Genomic DNA, 24,048 nt, shown 5'->3' on the forward strand with positions numbered 1-24,048 from the left:
CGATCCATAGATGAGGGTTGAACGTGCATTTGTATTACTCTGTCAGACAGGGAACTTTGAATGCTACAAATGTGAAATACATCTTGCCATATTTAGCTGTGCTTGTATCAGATAGTACACATGCTTAAATATGTTATATTTTATTTGCATTTCAGTGTATGATTACAGCACAGGAAGAGTGGGAAGTCCTTTGGTTTGCTGTGAAATCAAATTAAAGAACTGGGAAGAAGGTTAGTATTTAACTGCATGTGCCATTGTTGTATTTGTAATGCATATGTTATTTAGATCCAGAAATCCGTGTAGAAATATAGAACAAAATGAAAGATTTGAACAGCGTCATTGTATTAGTCACAAAACCATTGTGTATGGCTCATCAATAAGTCGGCTGCAGGGAAAAATGATGTATCTGGGCTGACTCATGAGTAAATGTTAAATCAAAAGGTGAGAAAAAGGTATTCCTATGCTTTATTGATCACTTGGTACGAAACGGATGAGGAGGGCAGTCACTGACCTTGATTCATCTCTTCATCCTGTTGGCATAATTTTACTGAGTAACGCCCCCACATCTCTTCTGATTCTGAAGGCCCTTTTCCACCTACTCCATTATCTCCCATTCCCTTACATCTACTCCACCTGTCAACAAAGCATCATCCAGTGTTGCCCCACAGGCAGGACTTTTTGTCTGGGTTTAAAGGACACAGATATCACTACAGTGTGACGTTGTTCTTCTTGATGTCATGGCTTCTGATGTGACCATCTCTATAGAATACATGGGAATTGAAATGAGAGTAAGAAGCATTCCATTTATTACTTCAAATGTGACCCACCTTGTGTTAAGGGTCTGTTAATAGGGTCAGACCCTTTGACATGCCAGGAAATGTGTCTTGCCATACCGCATTAGTGGTACAATAGTCCACTCAGTGGGACCATCTATCCATCGTAATTACCACAGGAATATAAATACTTTGCATTTGTTTAGTATTCTAGACATAGAACATTTATAACGTATACTTTCCATTTAGGTCATCTCTCTACTCTGAATGTAACCTACTACTTTCCAAATCTGTAGCTCTTTTTAAGCAATTGCCTAATTCAGAACTGAAATAACCTTCCTAGTAGCCATTCCAGTGGTTGGGTAAATTAGCAAAGTTTGCAACATGCATGACCTTCCAAGGACATAAGTCTGTTTTTAAGACACAGCCTTGTATTTTTCCTAATGTTAGACCAGACCTCTGGTCTTTGGAAAAAACTGCGAAAGTTTGATAAAAACAAACACCAGTAAAAGATGTGGTGGACATGATAATGGCACAAGAGAGCAGGTGATGAGGAAAGGTCCACATTAATTGAAAGGTGAATAATTATTGGCTGTAGGCAGGAGTTGATGTACTGAGGTATAGGTAATTGTTTAGGTACTAAGGTGCCGGGTGAGTATAGGTACTACAGTATAAAAGGTGCTAGGGTATAAGCAGTGAGGAAGGTGCTAGGGTATAAGTAAGAGTGAGTTACAAGGGTATAAAGAGGAAGAGATGTACAAGGGTATAAATAGGGGTGACGTATTAGGATATCAGTAGGTGTTGCAGTACAAGGGTGTAGCTAAAGGACACAAGGGCAGGGGCTGCGGTGCTAGTCCAAATGTAGGGATAGAACATAAGTTTCTAAACAGGGGAAGAGATTCCAGAATTTAAGGAGAACTAGGGGTACAATGTAATAGGCTGCGATAGAGGTAATAGGAAAACAGCTGGAAGTAGACACCAAGGTACAGGTTTGGGTGGAGTTCCTAGGGTACAGGCATGAGTAAAGGAAAGGGGAAAGATACTTTTAAAGGAGCGGGGCCGGCAGTGGGTGGGTTGTCGAAAGAGATGGAAGGTGAGGGTAGATAGGAAGAGCGAAGGCTGGAACATGTAATTTCCCATATAAAAGGGAGACAGTGAATTTTGTGATTCTCCAAAAATAGAATGCAGTGGAGTTTTATGACAATAAGGGAATTTGTCATGAATGATTTGCGATCCAGGGACGACTATCTATCTATTTGGAAAAAGTGGAGGAAGCTGGTTTCGATAGACAGATTTTCAAGAAGAGTGTCAACTCAGTATTTTTTTAAATTGTAGAATCACGTAAACATTACTACCTATTTTGTTGGAGCTCATCTTCATATGTTGTAAAAAGTTGACACCAGCAACTATTCGACTGAGCCTTCTTGTAACTATATAAAGTGTTGGTCATCTAACACTTGAACATGATTGTCTGAAGTGTGATGAGACACATGCAGCAGTTAATCTATACAATTGGAGAACAAAGGGCGACGTTGTGGGTTGAATGAGAGATCTTCATAGTTGCCTTAAGTTACAGGTAATCCTTCTGGCAACATGATGCAACAGTTGTGTAGCCAGATAAGATAGACAGAGTGTTCCTAAGCATTACAATGCTTCAAATGTGTTCAGACTTCTCCTTAAGTACATTGTCCTTTCTATAAGTAAATACTGCTCCTGAAGGTCTGTTGAAGCTTCAGGTGGCCCTGAATAGTCCCTTCGAGGAGGTCTAAAAGAAGAGTCTTCCTGTGTGCATAGCTGTAGCAGCGGTACCTGGAAAGACCTTGCTGCGCTTAACAGATTTGTTCAGTTTATATGTGGACCTAGATTCACCAGGAAAACACCTTTTTGCCTCACTTTTGAGGTAACTGGACAGAGATGCCTTACGTATTCATCCCAAATTTAATATGGTAAATTGATAATTACTAGCAAAAAGCATTGTTTTGCAGTCTTCTTTCAAATACGTGTTGAAAGACATACCCACTGTCGCTAGCCCATGCCCTTGGAATGTTTTATATTCTCGCTGCGTTATCCTTCAGTTTTCAACCAGCTGTCCGAGAAAGGCTGTTCCTTGGTCATTAATGAAACCCCTTTCCTAAGTTTCCAATATTGTGGAAAAACGTTAAGTTTGATAGTAGATCAGTTGTACTTCTCATAATGAATCTCATTGTGATATCATATTAGTGTCCTGTTATTTGAGGCTGTATTCTAACCGCTTCTGCAACAAAACAAAACAAAAAAGTGAGGGGCCCACTAGAGCCCCGCTTACTGGGAAGATGGGTAGACCTGTAAGTAAAGTGGCCCAAGGGATACACTCTCCCTAATGTTGTTGTAACACAAACAAAACCGGGGGTATCCCTTGCCTGTCAAGAGTGACTCCTATCCCACATGGTATAGGAGCCACTCTTGACAGCAAGGGATATATCCCAAGTATTGTTTGTGTATTATAAACCCTTCATGCTCACATTTGTCATATATCCTCTCTCTGGTCAAGCAGAGGTTCTAATCCTTGGTTCCTTAACACATGGATAAGCACATTTATTCCATGATAGCCTATGGCCCTGTCCCACTGTTGATGATATCCAAGATGATGCTTCCCACAGCAGCACACTGCTACTAAGAGTCTTTTCTGGTTCTTCTGGGATATTCTGTCACATCCGGAACAACCTCCTAGCCTCTGTGTAGGGGCCTTTAGTGCTTTTGTTTAACCGGGGATAGTCTGACGCCTTGGCAAAAGGTTTTGCCTATGGGATCTATTGGCTTTGATTAAGATGCGGCCCGAGCGGTTGCCAGTGGCTGAGATTAATTCAAGCATTTCATCCATCACCTTGTTGGTATTCTTGCAATGGTCTTTAGGCATGCTGTGCTTATGACCCGACTGGTCAATTCATCATAGAGGTGCGCATACCACGTTTTATTTGCCCACTTAGTGCTCCTATAACAAGAGTGCTGCAGGTGTGCACAATAGCTTTGTATCCGTCTCTTATTAAAACATTTATATAAACACTTCAGGCGTTTCGCAGTGGAGGCGCTTTTGGGACCTAGGTACTGGCTTGGTGTACTCTGGTGTGTCTAGGAACCCAGGATTGCAAACCAAGCTATGCAACGTAGGCATTCTTCTCTGATAAAGACTTATCAGTATACTGATACTCCCAACGTGGAGTAGTGTATTTACATGATTTCAGGTTATGGAGCTCACACTAGTGTTTAGCCTGCAGCTCTGTTGGATTTGTTCTATCGGCTTTACTTCATTAAAAAAAAAAAAAAAAAAAAGGTGTTCTCCACCTGGGCAATGTGCTGGTCACCAATTCATCCTCATCTGGACTGAGTGGGGTACACCAAATGCCAACAACTATATCCGATGAGTGGATCGCTGGTCTCCCTGCTTGATTTTTCATGTGAAATGTGTTTTATGACACTGGACTCCATTGATGTTTTATATTCTGATATATCTTTCTGATATAATGTTCTATTTAAAATTCGTAAGTGTTTTACAGTGTTTGATCTCTTTTGAAGGAGGTTTTATATTTTTCATGTTTAACTCTTCCAGGTGGATACCATACCACAGATAAGCCAAACCCAAGAGGCGAGATCATTATTGGTGGACCAAATGTAACAATGGGCTACTACAAAAACGAGGAAAAAACCAAAGAGGATTTTAGTGAGAGTCCAAATGGAGAGAGGTGGTTTTCCACAGGCGATATTGGAGAGTTCCATCCAGATGGATGTCTGAAAATTATAGGTGAGACATAAAAGCATGCATACGTTTGTTAGAAAGTAATTAGAACTTTAAGTTGTTTTGAGGTAGTGTTTACATTTAAAATAAGTTATTTACTATTTTCCAATGTCCGCTGGGTCTAATTATAAATTTAAGCTCATATTTCGCTTTTCATAGATAAGTATGTAAAAGGAGTAAAATGGAGCCTCTTTTGGTGAACTTTGATTACAGTAACGGTTTTACCTTAACAGTAAAATAAATTACAAGTTCATTATTACGCTGTGCTCAAAGTTACTTCGTTTATTTGAGACTTTATGCATTTGATTGTCTACAAAACAAGTACTTCAAAGCATTCTAAAAGTATTGCACACTTAATAGTACCCCTGAGGACTCAATACAAAAAGCGTTTGCAGTTATACTTATCTGCTCACCCTCTCGCTCTGTGCCCCATTTGTCAATATTTCAACACCACAAAATTGAGGGTGATGTTTCAGCTCACTTCGAAATTTTGCTTTTTAGTTCTCACTTAAGACAGAGCATGCATGTTATCTTACAGTAGGCTTAGAGCCTGCCCATTGTTTACCATTGGCTGTCTTCACTGTTAGTCTCATTTGCTTGCTTCTTACGTGATAGCTGTATGAGTTTTCCTTCCTCTTCTTGTGTTTGTACCACTCTTGGAGCATTGACACATTACTATGCCATTACACTGCTCACTTTTTCAGGCGCTACTTTTTTGTATGTTTAAACACTCTATAATAGTGCATGTGTTTTCCTACTGTCTCACACATACGTGTGCTTCCCTTTCATCACTGTGCTGTCTTTCTCTCACCCATATGCTTTGCCCCCTCTCTACCATTGTTAGTCTCATTCGTCCATTGGTGATGCTGTGCGCTATGACTCAAACCATTAGCAAAGCCAGTTGGTCCCAAAGGCAAGGCCTTTTGGCTTGGTCAAGGCTTGCTTCATTCTCAAATTACAAGATTTCAAGATCGTTTTGAAGGGTGTTAGTGGTATCCCTCGAGAACCTTTTGGGAATGTTAAGACAATTGAAGTATAATTAAAATATAACTGTAATATAATAATTAAAGTATAGTGACCCATGACATAGGCCATCAGTAAGGGTGTGTACAATTCACATGACTTACGAGCAACATTTTGTCAAAGTCATGCAAAATTATGGGACTTGCAAATCTGTCATTTTGTGCTATATTTTAGTGTGAAATGCATTTATACGCCAATTTATGACACAAGGACGCAAAAAAAAAAATCACCTGGTACTACAGCCCCTTGAGTCCTGTTGTCCCTATGCTTTCAAGATAAATTTGTACCAGTATATGGCACGTAATTATGAGAAGTTTCATGATTCCTTGAAGTTCATATAACAAGTGAAACTTGTCATTATGTGAATTACACTGTGTAATTTAAATTTAGACTGGGCCTAGTCATGACACTGAGTCACAACTTAACAGTGTGTATGCTGTTTCAGATGGGTGACAGAAGCGCGCAGAATAGCAAAGATTGTGCATGCAGTTATCGCCATCGCTTTGAATGAAAAGGGCTTTGTTAAATTTGATCATGTAGTGGAAACAGATTGGGAGCGAGCACATGAGAGAGTTAGCTTTTGTGTTTGGACGGTCCATCCTGGACTTGAGTTTGTTTGGACCTCGTCCTACAGCTATGTAATGTTGCTATTTTTTCACATTCAAATCTTGGATACCATTGGTCTTTGTATCACTGAGCGAGCAGTTGCTTTATGAAAACCTGTCCATTTTAGGAGTACTTTGATGGGGGGGAAGTTCCTTTAAATAAATCTTTGTGAGATTCATGAATACATATAACTGAATTTGTTGCAGTTGTATTTCTGATATCATGTTATTTTCAGTAGTAAAAGAGTAGAAAAAAAAGAGTAAAAACAATTATGTAGGTTTGCGTACCAGGGTCGGACTGAGGCAGAAAATAGGCACACAAAAATTAAGCGAATTAATTTAGTGAATAAGTAAGCTTAAACAAAGTGGCCTGCATTTCCAAATCAGGGCAGTTTTAAACTTGTAAAGACCTTCAGTATTGGTCTTCGGCAGGCATGGGGTATTATGTTCATTTGTGCTTGCTGCAGGCAATGTTTGTGGTAATGTCAGAGAACCCAACAGTAAATCCTGCCCACTAGACCATAAAACAGGCCCACAAGCAGCCAGAAAACCTCTTACACGGACCTGTCTGACCAGCCTTTGGGCACTGCCTTATTGCCTATAGGCCAGTTTGTCTCTGTTGCACACACAGGTTTGCATACTTACATGTAAATGTTTTCGCACATCACACGCCACTACAGATTCTCAATTGGTGAATAATTTGGGATGTTTTTAGGTTGAGCTTAGACGGCGCATGTGCAGTCGCTTAGCAACCCGTTGTAGATGGCATGTGACGTTCAGCTCCACCTACTCATTGTGATTTGTTTATGCCAATGTCCTTTAAAAATCCTTGCTTGCTACTGGGTAATATTACTATTTGTCCCACCTTTTTTATTTTATGTCTCCTCTCAGGAGATAGGACCAACTACTATCTAAATATACTGCTCACCATTTTAAGATGTGCTCAGGGACTACTTTGATCTTTCATCTGGAGCACTGGACAGGAGTGCTTGTCATTCCAAGCTCTGCTGGGAACAGGGCTGTAAATCTTATCTGGTCACATATGCTGTAACAGTCCTAGGCTCAGAGGAGGCACTCTCTCTCTGAGCATTCGTCTTTTCCCTGGCATGCCCGTTCCCAGGAAAGCTCCATAGGCCTTAGCCATGCAGGAGCTGCTCAACAGGTGAGGAGAGATGTGCAGCTGCTGTAGGTTAGCGTAAGGAGCAATGTGTTATCTGCATACCATTCTCTTCCAAGTACCTTGCATGCAGGCAGCCTGTCTTTTTTCATGGCACAAAGTATATGCTTGTTCATTTTGTTCAACATTTCCAGGTGTGTTTCTGTGAATTGAAGGGATGCATATATCATTTCCAGTAGTCTTTCGTTTAATGCTATAAATACCATCTGAAACATAGCATGTCTTCTAGTTCTTGTTCTTAATTTTTATTTGTTACACTTTCGTATTTAGGGATAACGTTTCAATATTAGTTATATGCCTTACGATATATATATATATAAATATAAACGTTGCACTCTTATTATAGTTTACATTCCAAATTTTTAAGATCTTTTACTTATCGCATAGAGCTGTTTCTGTTGCGCTGCACACAATTCCACCCCACACAATTCCACAACTAACAATTGCAATTCATACTACAGATATATACTCCACACCACATACATTCCCTACGCTCCTAACCAAAACACATAGATAAAAGACATTGGTGGTCATTATGAGTCTGGTGGTCCTGGGACCGTCCGACTCACGATGGAGGTCGGACTGCCGTGCAGTCAGCGGTCCGACCTCCATATAATGATCATGGCAGAGCCGCCACAGTGCGTCTGCCGGCACCGTCAGGCTGCCGCCAGTTGACAGCTTGGCGGACTCGGAGGTTGCAATCCACCAGGGCAGCGCTGTCCTGGGGATTACGAGTCCTCTTTCCGCCAGCCTTTGCATGGTGGTCGGACCGCCTTGCAAAGGCTGGCGGAAAGGGGGTGCCGGGTGCCCCATGGGGGCTCTTCCACTGCCCATGCACTTGGCATTGGCAGTGCAGGGGCCCCAATGGACAGCCCTGTCAAGCTTTTCACTGCCCGAATTAGGGGCAGTGAAAAGCGCAACAGGTGCTGTCACACCTGATGCACCGCCACATTGCCGCCGGATCAATTATGAGCCTGCATCAATGCTAAGGTCCTGTTCCCCACTGGACCAGCGGGCAGAAACACTATTTCCACCCGCTGGCCCAGCAGGGAACTCTTAATAGGGCTGTTGGGCAGAAGACCGGCGTGGCGGTCTTCCGTGTGAATGAGTTTGACGGGCAGCCTCCCACCAAACTCATAATGAGGGCCATTGACATTTACAATGCCAGCAAGTGTAACTCTCACAAATGCGAGAACTATTGCATTGCAAATGCGTGTTATTATTTGTGTATGGTTTTGCCACTGTTCCCTCAGAGGGCCCTTCCTCAATATGCATGCATAAGGTACAGACTAATTTTTCCTGTGCAGTGCTCTGATGGTTTGTTGACAGGGTCGTGTTGGTCAGTCCCAGCCTCGCAGCCCCCAGCATGACCTCGCGGGTGGCTCCTCTTGCTGTCAGTGCTCGATGGAGATCTCCTTCCCGTCTTGTCAGTCCGTTAGCTTCTGCACGGACTCCGCAAATGACTGCAAATCATGCAGTGTCTCGGGCATGCGAGAAAAAAACATAATGCCTTCCCGTCATGACTTAGTGATGGAGGAAAACTAGCGTGATCTTAGAGTGACTGGCATAATTGTGTGGTTGTTAAACCCTAAATGCAGGTGTCAAGTCTGCTATGCATTCTGCTTTCTGATTACTCTAGCTCTATATCCGGCTGCATGAATAGACGAATTAAAAAAAATAAAAGTGTGGTTTGTGCATAGAATAAAATTGAACAAGCATTGAAAGTGTTTTAAGCCCTTTTGTTGATGCATTTGTTTCCTGTAAATTTAATGTAATACTATTGTTTTTGTGAGCTTACATTTTTTGTGTGAACTTGGATGCGTATAGAATGACAACCTGATTCTTTGAGTGATGTGTTATTTATAGTTTTTGAAAGACATTCATATTTTGTCACAGTAAAAAAATCTAACCAGTTGGTTATCTATGTAACTATGTAATTATCTATGTAAATGTCTCCGAATGGAAAACATGTAATTTGTCTGGCTTGCTTCAGCCTGACTCCGAACTGTTTCATGTCAGTGAAGTGCAAAAACCCTATTTCATTGAACGTTTTATGGATTCATTCACTTTTTCTGAAGGTACTTTTTATTGAATGTGTTGTAGGTTAGCATTGTTTTTTAGATTTCAGTCCTTTTGTGCAAGTATTTGCAACAGTGACGATCTGTGATTCTTGTTCTATAATGGGGCACACTAAAAGTCTCTGACATATAAGACTTTCTGCGCAAAATGAAACCTAAAAAGCCTATTAATGATGCTATGAATAGGCTGCACCTCTTTTGTTGGCAGAGTTTCAAGCGAATTCCAACACTATATTTTTGTTTAAACTCTGATAATTGAAGAGTAACAGTACTGAATCATCATTTCATGCTTATAGTTCTTGTGGAATTAACTATTAGTGCTGTGTTTCTAGTAGTTGTCAGTGGATGAAGGAAAAAAAAATATTTCAGAATTAAGTACTTATGGAAGAAGTTAGTTACTGGTACGTGTGAAAGAAATAGCACAAATAACATTTCTGCAAATGATCTCCCTTCACAAACCGCCCAATTTAAACTGGAATATCCACCTACAAAAGATAACATAAAAGTGTAAACGGGTCCAAGTTCTAGTGCCCAGTTAACGAAGGTAACAAGAATCCACTGGTCTATAACTTGAGTTCAGCACACACAATCAGTGCCTCATCCGATGAGGGGACTGCACTTGTGAGCCAGGGCAGCATCGTCCTAAAAGTTTGTCATAACTGGAGTTTTTAAGTGGCTAGGCCATTGGGGAAGGGAAGCACTGGTTTTAGGGCTAGGATCCTATTTCAGATTTCAGTCATGACATATCAGTATATAATGCAGCGGCTGATTCAGCTGTTTTTGAATACCGGGACCGTTCTTAGCTCAAGGTGAAAGGGAATAACCCTGGTGTTCCTCTCAGGCTGGATACTGGGTCTTATGTTCTTCCCCAAAGATGAAGGGACATGGCATGCTCACCAATAGGTGCTGTCATTTAGTGGCAATAGCTGCCAAGTTTCTGAGGTCCTTGGGTGATGATGCTGCTCAAATCCATTTTTTTTTCTTTGAATTCTGTGACTTGAAGTCTTGTTCATAAAACAAGACTACAGGTCCCAAAATGTAAAGAAAAAAACCTGGACCCTGCACTTCACGTATGAACCTAGAAGTCTTGGCAGCTATGAATGGCCCAAGTACGTTCTCAACACTCAAGAGATGCCAATGTCTTAACATTTTTTTTTGTTACTCAGAGGAAGGTTCAGTTCTTGACGTCGTCCTTCATATGTATGCCAGTCAATGGGACGGCACTCTTGTTCACTAGGCCAGGGCAGTTTGTCTTTTTCCAGTGCAGTCCAGCAGCTCACTAATGCTACCTGATACAGCAGCACAGCTTTTCTGTATCCTATGCTTAGATTATGCCTCAGCAACTTCTAAAGTCATGATCTGACAAATCTTCTTTGGAGTTTCTTCCAACTTCTTATCAGCTATTGAGGGTCACTTTTATCCAGCTTTGTGAGGAACAGTAGAGCAGCAATGCCACAGCCATTTAAAAGGTGTAACATATTCATAACCTATAATTTGAACCAATTCAGTTTAAGACCAATCAGCCTTACTGGAGTGGAACACCTGATAGTCAAAGGAATAAGAATACCAGGAAAGAAGTGTAGACTTCCGGGGCGAGGTTCTAGACAGTTATCACAGTACAAATGTGGAGGCAAGAACTGGATGTTTAGTAAGGAGGGATGCAAACATCCCATGCAGGAATACACAATCTCTGAGCAGGTTAGGTGCCCGAGCAGCCCAGGGAGCCAACCAGTTGTAACTTTATAAGGTCTCATCTAACAGTGCAAAATGTCTGATTTAATTTAAAAAAAAAATCCTTGTGTGCTGATCAAGAACTTAGCGCTTACCCGTTGCTTACTATTGGTTGGCTTTATTGTCATTAATTTGTTTGCTTGTTATTTGTTGGTCTTTTTCTTGTGTTTGTATCTCTCCTGGAGCATAGTTTCTTTACCACCCTTAAGTGACCAGAAAGGAAATAAAACTTCCAAGTAAAAAAAATAGTTTTTGAGGCACAGTAGCATTAGAGATGGCAACTTTCCAGACTAGTTTCGACCTCAAGTGAACCCAGTCCATCTTCCAGAGCTCTATGTTGACATCAGCAGTGACCCAACAGTGTTCCACCAAAAGGGGGCATTGGCGGTCGAAAGGCCATCAACACACGTCTTTTTGATTGTCAGCTTCAACTGCTCATTATTAGAAACTATTTTTGACTTTTGGTTATATACTGCATGAGACTGAAAGTGCCCTCCATCTCTCATTTTCTTTTCCCCTTCCCTGTGCTTTGTGTTGCTCTCTTACATATCGGCTGTTTGTAATCTCATGTGCCTCTCCCTCGCACATTACTCTATTTTGCACTCTCCTTCATGTGCTTTTCCCTCTCATCCCATATTGCTCTTTTGCTCTTGCACTTCTTCCTATCCTCTACGTTGCTTTCAATTTCTTATGTGCTGCTTTTTTCCTTGTGTCTGCTTTAATTCCCCCCCTTTTTTTTTTTGCTCCGTTGACCCACCCTCTGGTGGCTAGGTTAGAAATTAAGAGAAACTCCATCCTATGCTGCATTTTCAGCATCTGTGCAGGATGCCATTCACGACATATGGACACACTCCTTGAACAGATGTTATCAATTAAAGTTTGTGGGGTTCCCTACTGGCTTGCATGAAAGTCCCAGTTCTCAAAAGCATGATGGTACATGTATTAACAAACAGTCTTTACTCATGGTAGATAAGTAGTTGCTTGCACACTCAAGCAGAGCCCAGTGTATGAAAGCACTTGACATGTGTTTAAAACTTTCAATAATCTTCTGAAGGATAGGTCTTGGGGTGGGGGTGGCGTGTATTACTGCTGTATCATTCATGAATACGTGTCAGCCCTGCTCCCAGGTGCTAGCTCTGGACCAGAAACCAAATGTTGAGCTTCCCTAATGAGCAGGAGCCTGCTGCAGTCAGATTAGGTGGAGTTGCACATTGGCTGGCATTTCTCCAGACCTTTAAATACTTACAACATAGAAGGGATGTAAATGGATGACATTAAAATGTTTGTTCTAAAAACAAAAAAACAAAAAACTGTTGTGAGTGGAAAAAGTACAGTTGTACAAATAAAATTGGCAGTGCAGAGGTGAAGAAAAAGCAGGTGATGCTGGTGGAAAGATGGAGAGTGAGTTAGCCAGATTGGTGGTGAGGGTTTGCAAATGTTGTGTTCGTCTTGAGGTCGGGAGTTCCATAACTTTGAGCACCCTGTCTTTCAAGCAGAATGTTGATACTTCAAGATGGTGCTGGTTGAAGACCTGGACTGTCTAGCTGATGCATGGTATTTTGACTAAAGGCTAGAAGTAAACATGATGATTTCTGCGAAGTGTTCTGTGTAGTGATGCATGTGGATTTTATTTTTATAATGAATTCTGCAGGCTGTTAATTCTGCGGTCTTGCTAAAAGGCTCTTGTTACTTTACCTTTCTGCATTATTTTGAGTGGGCTCGAGCTTGCTGAGTAGGGAGATAGGTAGTTAAAATGAAGATGCTTCACATTACTGAGACAATGACAGACGTAATCAAACAGCCTTTTAGATAAAAAGGCAGAAATGAATTGATCTTTATCAACAGAATGTGAAAGTCGCATTCTTGACCAGATGGTTTAATTCTTGAATAAAAGGTTGTTCCCCATCCAAGCATCTAAATTGCTGAGAACAATGATTGTGGCTGAAGGTCAAAGATATCCAGCCATGGGAAATGGAAAGTTGTCTGCTTGTCGAGATTATTATGAACCATTGAGAGGTAGATTCCTTTGAGAGAGCCATGTATAGGGTGAGGTACAAGAATGTGGCCGTTTTCAGTCCTCTGCTCAGTGAAGAATGAGTTTAGTCATGCTAGTTCTGAATTAGGTCAAGGCAAATCATCCTTATTACCATGTAGGTGAACACATAGACCACCTGTTAAAGGGTTGGCTGAAATTTAGAAAGCTATTGAAGACAAGCCTTTTTCTAGACTTTTTGTTGTTTTCTATTCTCGTCACTCTTAATATCCTACTTTTGGAACTCCTTGTCTTGGATTCGGAGTACTAAGGTACTTCTTCGGTTGAATACTGCGCTTACTTATTGCTAAAATTAAAAATAATGGGTGTGACCGATAAAAGCCCTAGAAAATGAGCTCGGTCTGTCTGGATAGTAATGCTAAAAAATGTGTGCTAGGTGGCTGCATTTTATTCTGAACTCCGGTTCTGATATCATTCTGGCTACGTATAAAAAGACTTGCCGTACACTTGTTTAAGGTGTTATAATGGTAGCTTACGCGACAATTGCGTCTTGTCCTGATCCGACTTGAAAGGAAGCAGAGACGATAACATTGCCTTTCATACATTTCTGTAAATGAGGCTTGGTTATTGTACTCAAGTAACATCATTGGAACTCGACAGGAGTGCTCCTTCCACTGTACATAAAGAATCGTTTGGGACAAAGGTATAAAGCGATGCCATAATTAGAGAGGGGTGGAGCACGCGGGTCCAGTTGCTGAAGGGAAAAACTGAATAACCAAATTCCGACTGTTCGCCCGACAGTGACATAAGGTCTGCAGGAAAACATACATTGCTTCCTATAATAAAGCTGATCTAAAAATACACACAAATAGCCTGACGGCTGGTAGCGGTTTATATAAATTAGGTAGGGTTTATATAAATTAGGTGGGGTTTGGACAAACATGTGGGAATGTGCGATGAAATACATTCAAGCCATTTCGCTATGATGATTGCTGAGCGTTTTATAATATTTATCATCGCGGATTCACATGCCTTTTAGAGGAATAATGCCTAGTATATATAGTTGTCCTTAGGAACAGTAGACACACAACCAGTGATTTTGGCGGTCTACAGTTTTCTGGGAACGAAGGTGGGGTCCATATACAACACCTCCTGCAGATAGGAGATTCTGTAAGAGAATGCATCCAGCTCCTAATACTCTGTCTAAAAGAACATAACTCGTTAGAGAGAGGACAGAGACACACCTGCCAGTTTTATTCTCCTGAAACGGTAAAATGCTTATAGTTCCTTTAAAAACGGGGGAGTTTACTGGTTGTGCTTACTAAGATTGTGAAGAAAGTGACATGAGTGGCCGAGCAGTATGCAGTGAATCTCTCTATCAGACGGAGCCATTCACTTATAAGTACCAATAAAGGAGGGCAGATTTGAGTTTTGTAGACATACACTATGGGGGTCATTCTGACCTTGGCGGTCCATGACCGCCATGGCGGAGTGCGGCGGAAGCACCGCCAACAGGCTGGCGGTGCTTTCTGGGCGATTCTGACCGCGGCGGTAAAGCTGCGGTCGGAAAAGGGGAGCCGGCGGTTTCCCGCTGGCCCAGGGAACCCGCCATGGCGGCGCTGCTTGCAGCACCGCCATGGGGATTCCGAGCGCCTTCCCGCCAGCCTGTTTCTGGCGGTGTCCACCGCCAGAACCAGGATGGCGGGAACGGGTGCCGTGGGGCCCCCTAACAGGGCCCCACAAAGATTTTCACTGTCTGCTGTGCAGACGGTGAAAATCGCGACGGGTGCCACTCCACCCGTCGCACCCCTTCAACTCCGCCGGCTCCATTCCGAGCCGGCTTCATTGTTGAAGGGGCTGGGCCGACCGGCGGTCTTCTGGCGGTCGCCCAGCGGGAAAGCTGGAATGGCCGCCGCGGTCTTTTGACCGCGGAGCGGCCTTTCGGCGGGAACCGCTTGGCGGGCGGCGACCGCCGACCGCCGCGGTCAGAATGACCGCCTATGTGTTCAGTTGTCCAAGAAAAAGAAATGAGTACTCACACTGAAATGTAGATTCACTCTCACATACACCAGAGCACTGGCGGATATTAACCTTGCAGGTGGTGCTTGTTTTCTTTCCATGACCCCTAGATATAGATGAACAGTTTTAGTTAGACATGGGTTATTTTTCGTCTGTTTTTAAACGTGTGTAGTGTAATAATTACAGTGTGTTTACTGATGATTTTTTTATGGGGTTTTTTCTTTTTCCTCTAAGATGAAAGTTTTGACATTTTTATAATGGAAGCCTTTGTCAAGATGAGCGCGCACTAGTTTGTTTGGATCAAATCAGTGGAGTTTTAAAATCTTTAATGCTGTGGTTTATTTTGTCACCTTTTTGATAATTCAGGAGAGAAGAAGGCTAGTGAGAGCAGTTTGGCCCTTTGCTGAGTAGGGTCTGCACACTAAGCCGTTCTATTGATTTGTAGCCATTTAGTTTTATTTTCAAATTGAACGAATAACAAACCGTATCCAGGTAGGTAAGATAAGGAATGAACAGGTTAGGTCTTGTTAAATGTATGTAATTATTCATGAATGTATTGCTTGTTCGGAAACAAATGATCTGTGAGATTCAGGGATGAAAGAATAAATTGTATTTGGAAATTTGTGCACTTTCTAAGTATTGTCTTCCAGTGTGCTGTTTGATTATAAAGTGACCTCATCCTTATTGCAGCAAATCATACGATGTGGCACGGCTCGTGTTTCTCATGATAAAAAAATGCATCAAAATATGCAACATTGACGCTGAATGTGAAAATCTAAACCTGTGACTAAAATAAGCATGATAATTTGTAGGTCGTGCCTACTAGAGAGTGCATGTACTGTCTGTTGCAAGGCATATGTTGTGGCTTACTAAGAACATAGAGGGGCTTGGAGCTCACCCATTGTTTACCATTGGGTGGCTTTCCTTATCAGTATCATTAGACTGCTTCACATTCTTGACCCAGCTTGTCATTCTTGTGTTTGTCTGTACCATGGAGCATTTCATTTTTTAGAATCGCTTTGATTGGCTGGCATTGCTGCTTAAATGCTTGCTTTTCCAACACTATTTTCTTTTGTGAAACACTTCATAAGACTATTTTAAAACAGTCTTCCTCATATACATCTCTCCCCCTTCACTCTGTTGTTCTTTGTTGCTCGACTGCTTCTCCCCACATCCCCTTGCCTCTGTGTACCCACCATCCCATCCTCCCCTGTGTTGCTTCGCCATTCCTCCTTATCCGACCCATGTAGCTTTGCCATTCCTGGACCCTCTCCCTTGTTACTTTCTGCTCACCAGTCCACCCGCTTAAAAAAAAAATACATATTTTCTGTGTTTTATTTACTTTTTAGTTATCGATCCAACTCTGATCGGTAAATTAAGAAAAGTGTCCCCATCAATTTGTAGGTGCACGCAAGCATAATGTGCACCTACTACAAAATTACATTGGCGACTGCATCAAAGCCATTTTTATATTAACTTTTGCCACTCCACATAGCATTGCGGAGCTGTGCAGTGTGACTAAAAACCAGACTGTAAAGCCAGAAGGTCACAAAGGCAAGACGTATTGGCTTTGCCAGTGCTGCTGGTTATTGCTCCCCACTTGTAATAAAAGCCTGCCGATCATATGTTGCAGGTAATTGTTTGTGAACTGTGGAATTTCTGATTTAGTTGCTGCACTTTCACTAATAGCTTTTAAACTGGAGCCCTGTGGTATGCACCTAGATTCATAATTAATTTGAAAGAATGTATCTGATGGAGACTTCTAGTTGCAGATTTCTTACCTTAGAATTTCCCCAGGACGTCAGTCTGAATCCGGAGATTTTTCTTCGAGCAGTACCCCTTCGTGTTAGTTGACGTCTGTCGACTCCGCGTAAGTCGTTGGCACTATGGTCGTCTGATATGGCGTCGCAGGTCGCATATAGGCGACATCCCAGCACTCTGAAGTCAGTTCTTTTCTTTCCACACCAGCTACACGAAGATCCAAATAGAGATACCCATAATACAGTCTCTTTTTGACAGGCCTTTTTGTCAAAGTTCTTTGCCTTCTTAGTCCATCGAGGATGTCGTCACGGAAGGCCGGCTTCAAGGCCTGCGACTCTTGTCACCATATGATGTCAGTGACAGAGCCGCACCTCATCTGCATGTGGTGTTTGGAGCGTGACCACGCCTGAAGTCGCGGTCCCTAAAGCAACTTGCAGCCCAGTGTCCGGCTCTCTATCGCTCTTCGTCGAAAGGAAGATCCTGAGACCGCTCGCGGAACCATCACCACTTTTCATCATCCCTTTCAAAATCGTCGGGACACTCTGGTAAGCGCAAGAAGTCAAAGAAGCACAAACATTCTTCAACTTCACCCTGTCGGTCAGAAAGTGTGATGTGGAAGAAGAGTCCTCGCTCTAGGCCTCTGCCTTTGGAGCCTACTTCTGGGTCTGCTCCATGCCTCCCTGAGTTTCCGGGAGCCACAGCCACCCCTGTCTAAGTCGAGGAATTTTACAGGGCGATGCGCCTCATCTTTGGGCAGTCTGGCCCTTTCCGAGAGCCTTCAGGCCCCGCCGGGTCGTCAGGTGCCCCTTCAGGGTCCGTGGTGGCTTCGGCCTCTGCTCCGACAGCCACCCAGGGATCTGCTTCCGATCCGAACCGAACCAGCGTCAGTCATACCACAGTGACCTTCCCGACAACGTTTTGGCGTCAAAGCTCCTTACGCCAGCTGGACCCATGAGTGGCATTGATCCTATACTCATTGCCAACTCTGACATGGAGCTGGAGCGGCGTTGCTCGATGCAGATTCCAACTTCGGCTGGGGTCTTGGTTCCTCAGGTCGGATCCTGACCCTTGGAGGGATCATTAGACCCATTAGAATACTAGCTAGAAGACACTATGTACTGGGCTCAGGAATTGGGTGAAGCCAGGGGTCTGGATACCTCTTCTGACACTAGTATGTTTTCTCCCCCTACTGAGGCCACGGAGGAGGTGACTTCCTACTGCATGGTGGTGCGGAGAGTGGTCAAGATCTTGGGCCTAGAACTGCCTTCAGTGCCTGTCAAGACTAACCTCCTGACTGCGGTGTTTCATCCTAGGGCTTCCACGTCCAAACCCCTTTTGCTCTTTAAGGATGCCCTCACAGATGTTGTGCTGGGGGACTTAGTAAAAACACAGCACAGGGCTCCTGTTAATAGGACAACAGCTTGCCGCCATAGGCCTGCGCCTAACAACCAGTTAACACTGCATACCTCTTAGGCCGTCACACTCCTACTTCATGCCACAGGTCCCGGAGGAGGCCCTGGTCATTCTCTCCCAAGCTGTTGCTGATTCCGACTCTCTAGGCAGATGGGTTGCTTTGACGGGGGCCTTGAGGCGCCATGCCTGGTTAAGTACATCTGGCTTTTCAGGGTATGTCCACTCTGATGGACATGCCCATTGATGGCACCCGTCTCTTCTGAGACAAAGCAGACTCTGTGCATGAGCACTTTAAGGAGTCCCGGGTTATGGCCTGGTCCCTTGGCCTTGCTGCTGCCACTCACCCCACAGTCTGCTTTTCACCCCTTTTGTAGCTACGGCAGGTGCACCAAGCCACATCTGTCCCCACCAGCGACCGTGCTGCGCATGCTGCTCAGCCTGTACATAGCGAGGGACATGGGATCCAGGGCCCACGTGGATCAGGGAGCCAGAGGTCTAGCCAGTCCACCGCCCCCTCTTAGCCTCAGCCTCCAAACCTTACTAGTCTGATGCTATCCAATCGGGGACCACTCAGCGGCACAATTCACCATCACCTGCCCTGCTGGAACACCATCACGTGGCTTTTGCAAATAGTCCGATTGGGCTACTTCTTCCCCTTGGGGACTACCCCTCCATCCATGCCACCATCCTACGATCGGATGATGGAAGATCACCTGGCACTTCTCCGTGATGAGTTTACAGCTGTCTTGGCCAAGGGAACCATACAGAGGGTTCCTCTGCCAGAAGTACATTGTGGTTGTTATTCCCGCTATTTTCTGGTGCCCAAAAAGAACAAGGGTCTCCACCCTGTCCTATACCTTCGGTCCCTTAATCATTCCTCAGGAAGCAGTTCAAAATGTTCACTCTGGCTCCTGTCTGCCCTGGACCTAGGAGGCTGGATGGTAGCATTTTACTTGCAGGATGTATATTTCCATATACCCGCCCTGCCTGCCCACAGATGTTACTTGTGGTTTGTGGTAGGGCGTGTGCATTTTCAATTCACTGTGCTCCCCTTTGGCCTTACCAGCACCCCTTGGGTGTTCACCAAAATGACGGCGGTGGTTGCAGCTCATCTGCGCAGATTAGGGGTTTCTCTCTGCCCATACCTCAACAACTGGCTGTTGAAGGGGTGCTCGCCCAAGGCTGCCGTCTCCCACCTTCAGACTACGGCAGACCTCCTGCATTTGCTGGGGTTCACTGTAAACGTGCTGAAGTCACACCTAATTTCCCTCTTAGATGCTCCCTTTCATTGGAGCAGTTCTGGACAAAGTCCAGTTTCTGACCTATCCTCCTGAGCGGCAAGTCCAGGATATTTGGGCTATGATGCCAATGTTTCAGCCTCTATCCTTAATTTCGGTAAGAATGACTCTGAGGCTGCTGGGCCTCATGGCCTCCTGCATCCTGCTGGTGACACATCGCAGATGCCATATGATATAAGCAAGCTCCGCAGTGGAACCTGAATTTCAAATGGGTGCAGCATCACCGGAATCTCTCCTACATTGGCCCAGTTCTCGAAGGGGACTTCGCAAGATCTGCAGTAGTAGTTTTTGAACCGAAGTTGGGTCAGAGGCGGATCCGTAGCTCTTTCACAACCAGTAGCGACAGAGGCATCACTCTTGGGATGGGGCAGCTACATGGGAGACAGAGGCTTCTGGTCTCCTGCTGCGTCCAAGACCCATCTAAATCTTTTGGAGCTCAGGGCGATCAGAATGGCGCTGAAAGCATTCCTTTCCTCTCTCAAAGGGAAAGTGATGCAAGTGTTCACGAACAACACCACTGCCATGTGGTACTGCAACAAGCAGGGTGCGGTAGGGTCGTGGACCCTTTGTCAGGAGGATCTGCGTCTCTGGACATGGCTGGAACATCAGGGCATATCCCTGGTGATTCAACATCTGGTGGGTTCTCTGAGCGCCAGAGCGGACAAACTCCGCCGTCAATGCCTGGTCGATCACGAATGATGTCTCCATACAGAGGTGGCACAAGGTCTCTTTCGGCAGTGGGGAGACCCTTGGCTAGATCTGTTCGCCTCTGCGCAGTGTCAGCTGTTTTTCACATTGGAGTTTCCAAGGCGGCACTCGCTCGGTGATGCTTTTGGTCTCCTGAAACTCAAGCTTCCCTTCCACCAATACCACTTCTGCCCAGAGTACTCAATAAAATCAAGAACGACCAGGCCCAGGTCATTATTGTGGCTCCAGACTGGGCACAAAGAGTATGGTATCCTGAGCTCTTAAGCATGGCCATTGATACTCCGATCAGACTGCCCCTTCGGGAGGATCTTATGTCCCAGCAGCAGGGGACTGTTCTCCACCCGAACCTGTCCAGTCTCCGCCTTCTTGTGTTGAGATAGACCAGCGGCACTTGACAGCTTTTGACCTTCCGCCCGAAGCCTGCAGTGTTATCATGGCAGCTAGGCGTCCCTCCACCAAAATGGTATACGCCTGTAGATGGAACAAATTTGTGACATGGTGTACAGACAAGTCTGTTGACCCTCTCTCCGTTCCTCTTTCTGAGTTTTAGTTTGACCTTTCTCTGGCCCAGTAGGACTCCGCTGTGGGCACCTTCAAGGGTTATTTATCTGCCATCTCAGCTTTTCTCTGATTGCCTGATCAACCCTCTTAGTTTAAGTCTCTCATTGTGGGAAGATTTCTTAAGGGTCTGGCCCATCTCTGTCTTCCTTCCCCGTTCATTATGCCCCAATGGGGTTTAAACTTAGTTCTTACTTTTCTGATGTGCGCTCCTTTTGAGCCACTTCAGATCTGCCCACTTCCATTGCTTACTCTGAAAACAATCTTCCTTGTAGCTATCACATCTGCCCGAAGAGTGAGCGAGCTGCAGGCTCTTTCTTCAAAGCCACCTTGCATCTCTAGTCATCCTGACAAGGTGATGTTTTGTACTTCCTTTCTACCCAAGCTGGTCAAGCCCTTGCAGATAGGCCAATCAATCACTTTGCCTAATTTTTTACGCACATCCTTCTAAGGAAGAAGAGAGGCTCCACCATCTGGACCCAAAAAAAGCATTGGCATTCTATCTTGATCATACCAAGGTGTTCTGGGCGGATGATCAACTCTTTGTGTGTTACCTGGGTGTGAAGAAAGGTCAGTGTATGTACAAAAGAACAATCTTTAGACAGGTTGTTCTCTGCATTAAAATGTGCTACACATTGGCTAAAAAGCAACCCCCGGAGGGCTTGCACACTCTCTACTAGAACAAAAGCTGCAACCACTGCATTAGCACGCGGAGTTTCAGTCCTGGACATCTGCCAGGCAGCAATGTGGGCGTCCTTGCACATGTTTACCAAACACTAATTCCTGGGACATCAGGTCCGAAGGGACGGGTACTATGCCCATTCGGTCCTTCAGGCCTTCCTGGTATGATCTTGGTTTGCAGATCCTCCTCCGGGGATGGTATTGCTTGGTATCTATTCTAAGGTAAGGGATCTGAAAACAGAAATCTTTATCATATGAACAATTTACGTACCTTCAGTAACAAATTATCTGATAAAGACATATTCTATTTGCAAATTCCTTACTGTGACCCATCCATCCTCCCTGCTCTGAGAACTGATTTCTAGGGACAGGGGCTTCCATTCAGGGACCTAGTTCTAGCGCACTAGGGTCAGTGTTCTGCATGGCTCCGCACTTCTGGCGTGGAAAGTTGTGAAAAGAAACTGCTGTCAGTGCTACAGGGTGGTACCTATATACGTCCCACAATGTCATATCCGCAACCACGATGCCAACGACTGACATCAAGTCGACTGACGCCACCTAACAGTGGGCAGTGGTACTGTTCGAGGAAAACATCTCTAGATCCAGACTAATGCCTGAGGGAAGTTCTATGGTAAGCAAATTGCAACTAGAATGTCTCTTCCAGATAATTCATTACTGAAGGTAAGTAACTTGTTTGTCTAGGCTGTATGCATGCTTGACTGTGGATCCCACCTCACTCTTTCACTTTAAGATCCTTCTGGAATTATTTGTGTTCTGAGATTCCTTCCTAAAAGCTCTCAGACTCCTGATTCTTCCTATTGATCAGTCTGTGTTATCATGAAAAACAATGCCTTATTCATTTTTGTATATATCAATTTACGACATGGTGTCTACTTGTGTACGTTTTCCATTAGTGTTTGTACAATAATATAAGGGCTATATTACCCACTGACGTACATATTAAGCATATTGCAAGTCACAGAGGAGTTCGAATAACCATATGGAAGACAAAGCCGAAGGCAGAGTTCCTTTATAAGTTTATGAAACTCCGAGCTTTATTCTTACTAAAGAGTGAAAAAAATAAACATGTTCTTTCTACTTGTCATTGTAAACTAAAACAAGCATTGGTAAATGCATTTGGTGTCGCTTATGGGATTAATAATAAGTTAAGAGGTGAAGGGGGACAGGTTTTTTTTTGGGGGGGGGGGGGGGGTTCGGCAAACCACACTTCAGCAAAGTCCTGTGGAGGCTGATTGTTTCAGAAACCTGAAGATTTATAGAGAAATGGAATGTGAGCTGCCCCCATCCTAGGTGCCCTTTACCAATCAGCAGGCAAGTGATCGGGGGGGGGGGGGGTTAGGGGGAGAGGCATGAAAGGGAGGGCTGTCAGTGCGAGTGTGGAGGAAGTAGGAAGGAGTGGTAACAGAAGGGCCTGCTTTCTCTGTTTGCTGAAGCAATGACAACTAGCTAGTTGTTGCACACATGACCAGGAATGATGATGAAGCCAGTTCAGTGTGGGGGTCATCTGGTTCTGAGCTCGAGCATTTAAGTCAGCTTAACAACTGAGGTTGATTAATGACGCAACCTCACTACAAATATTCTTCAGAATACTGGTTTATACCTAGTGTATCCATACAAGAAACAAAACAATATTGTTGCTGGTTTGAACCTTGTCAGATGGTGGCATTTACATTAGCGACCCAGATTATTTTAAAGTACGCTACATTTTTAAAAGACTTCGACAATGAAGCAGAAATGCGCGCCCTAGTTCATTGTAATAAAACGGAAAGTATGGCGTGTGTGATTGTAATTTGTTTTTCTGCTACATTTGCTCTGCATGCTTATACACGCCAGGAATGTCAGATTCTCATAATGTAGAGGAGGACAGGATTTTGAGGGAGTTCCTAATTGGATCAAACACTTTTAGGCTGAGTCATTTCAAAGATTAGTGCAGCACAAGATATCGGCCTCACTCCACTTAGTGTTTTGCTTATTAGTGTTGTACTTCCAGTAATTGGGTTTCTGCTGCCTCTCTTATGAGAATGTTTTGTGTACCGGACAGTACAACCTGTTTGGTCTCACGGCGACTGGCGCTTTAGTGCATAGTGTGGAAGGTATAGACTTTGGCATTAGGCTTGCAAAGAGAGTCTCATGAGTGCCTGCTGCTGTTAGAAAGGTGAGTCTGCCTCCACTTTGATTGATTGCGGACTTTTCTGTCAATCTCGTGAAAACTTATGGTGAACAATCACGAATAACGAAAAGAAGTAGTAATTTTGGAAGAGTATTGCAGTGCCACCTCATGCAAAACCCAGGGGCGGTGCTCAGGGCTGAAAGTGATCATCACGAGTAATGAAAACATAGTATAACGGTACTGCCGCATGCAGAACCTGGAGATGGGGCTTAAGGCTGAAAGCAAGGCTTGGAAAACAATGTGTTCCAAACCTGGTGTAAGAAATGC

At 43.9% G+C, this 24,048-nt stretch overlaps 1 protein-coding gene across 5 annotated transcripts in view; it reads left to right on the forward strand.

Annotated features, from left to right (window-relative positions):
* Positions 1 to 24,048, forward strand: part of ACSL3 (acyl-CoA synthetase long chain family member 3) — a 503,023-nt gene that overhangs the window by 440,866 nt on the left and 38,109 nt on the right. For all 5 annotated transcript variants that reach the window (XM_069213474.1, XM_069213478.1, XM_069213477.1 and 2 more), the window contains exons 11-12: positions 156 to 230; positions 4,360 to 4,551. In XM_069213474.1, coding sequence (XP_069069575.1) covers positions 156 to 230; positions 4,360 to 4,551 — 267 coding nt within the window. The remainder of the gene's footprint in view (positions 1 to 155; positions 231 to 4,359; positions 4,552 to 24,048) is intronic.

Source organism: Pleurodeles waltl, chromosome 11 (assembly GCF_031143425.1).
Source record: "Pleurodeles waltl isolate 20211129_DDA chromosome 11, aPleWal1.hap1.20221129, whole genome shotgun sequence".
Lineage (NCBI taxonomy): Eukaryota > Metazoa > Chordata > Amphibia > Caudata > Salamandridae > Pleurodeles > Pleurodeles waltl.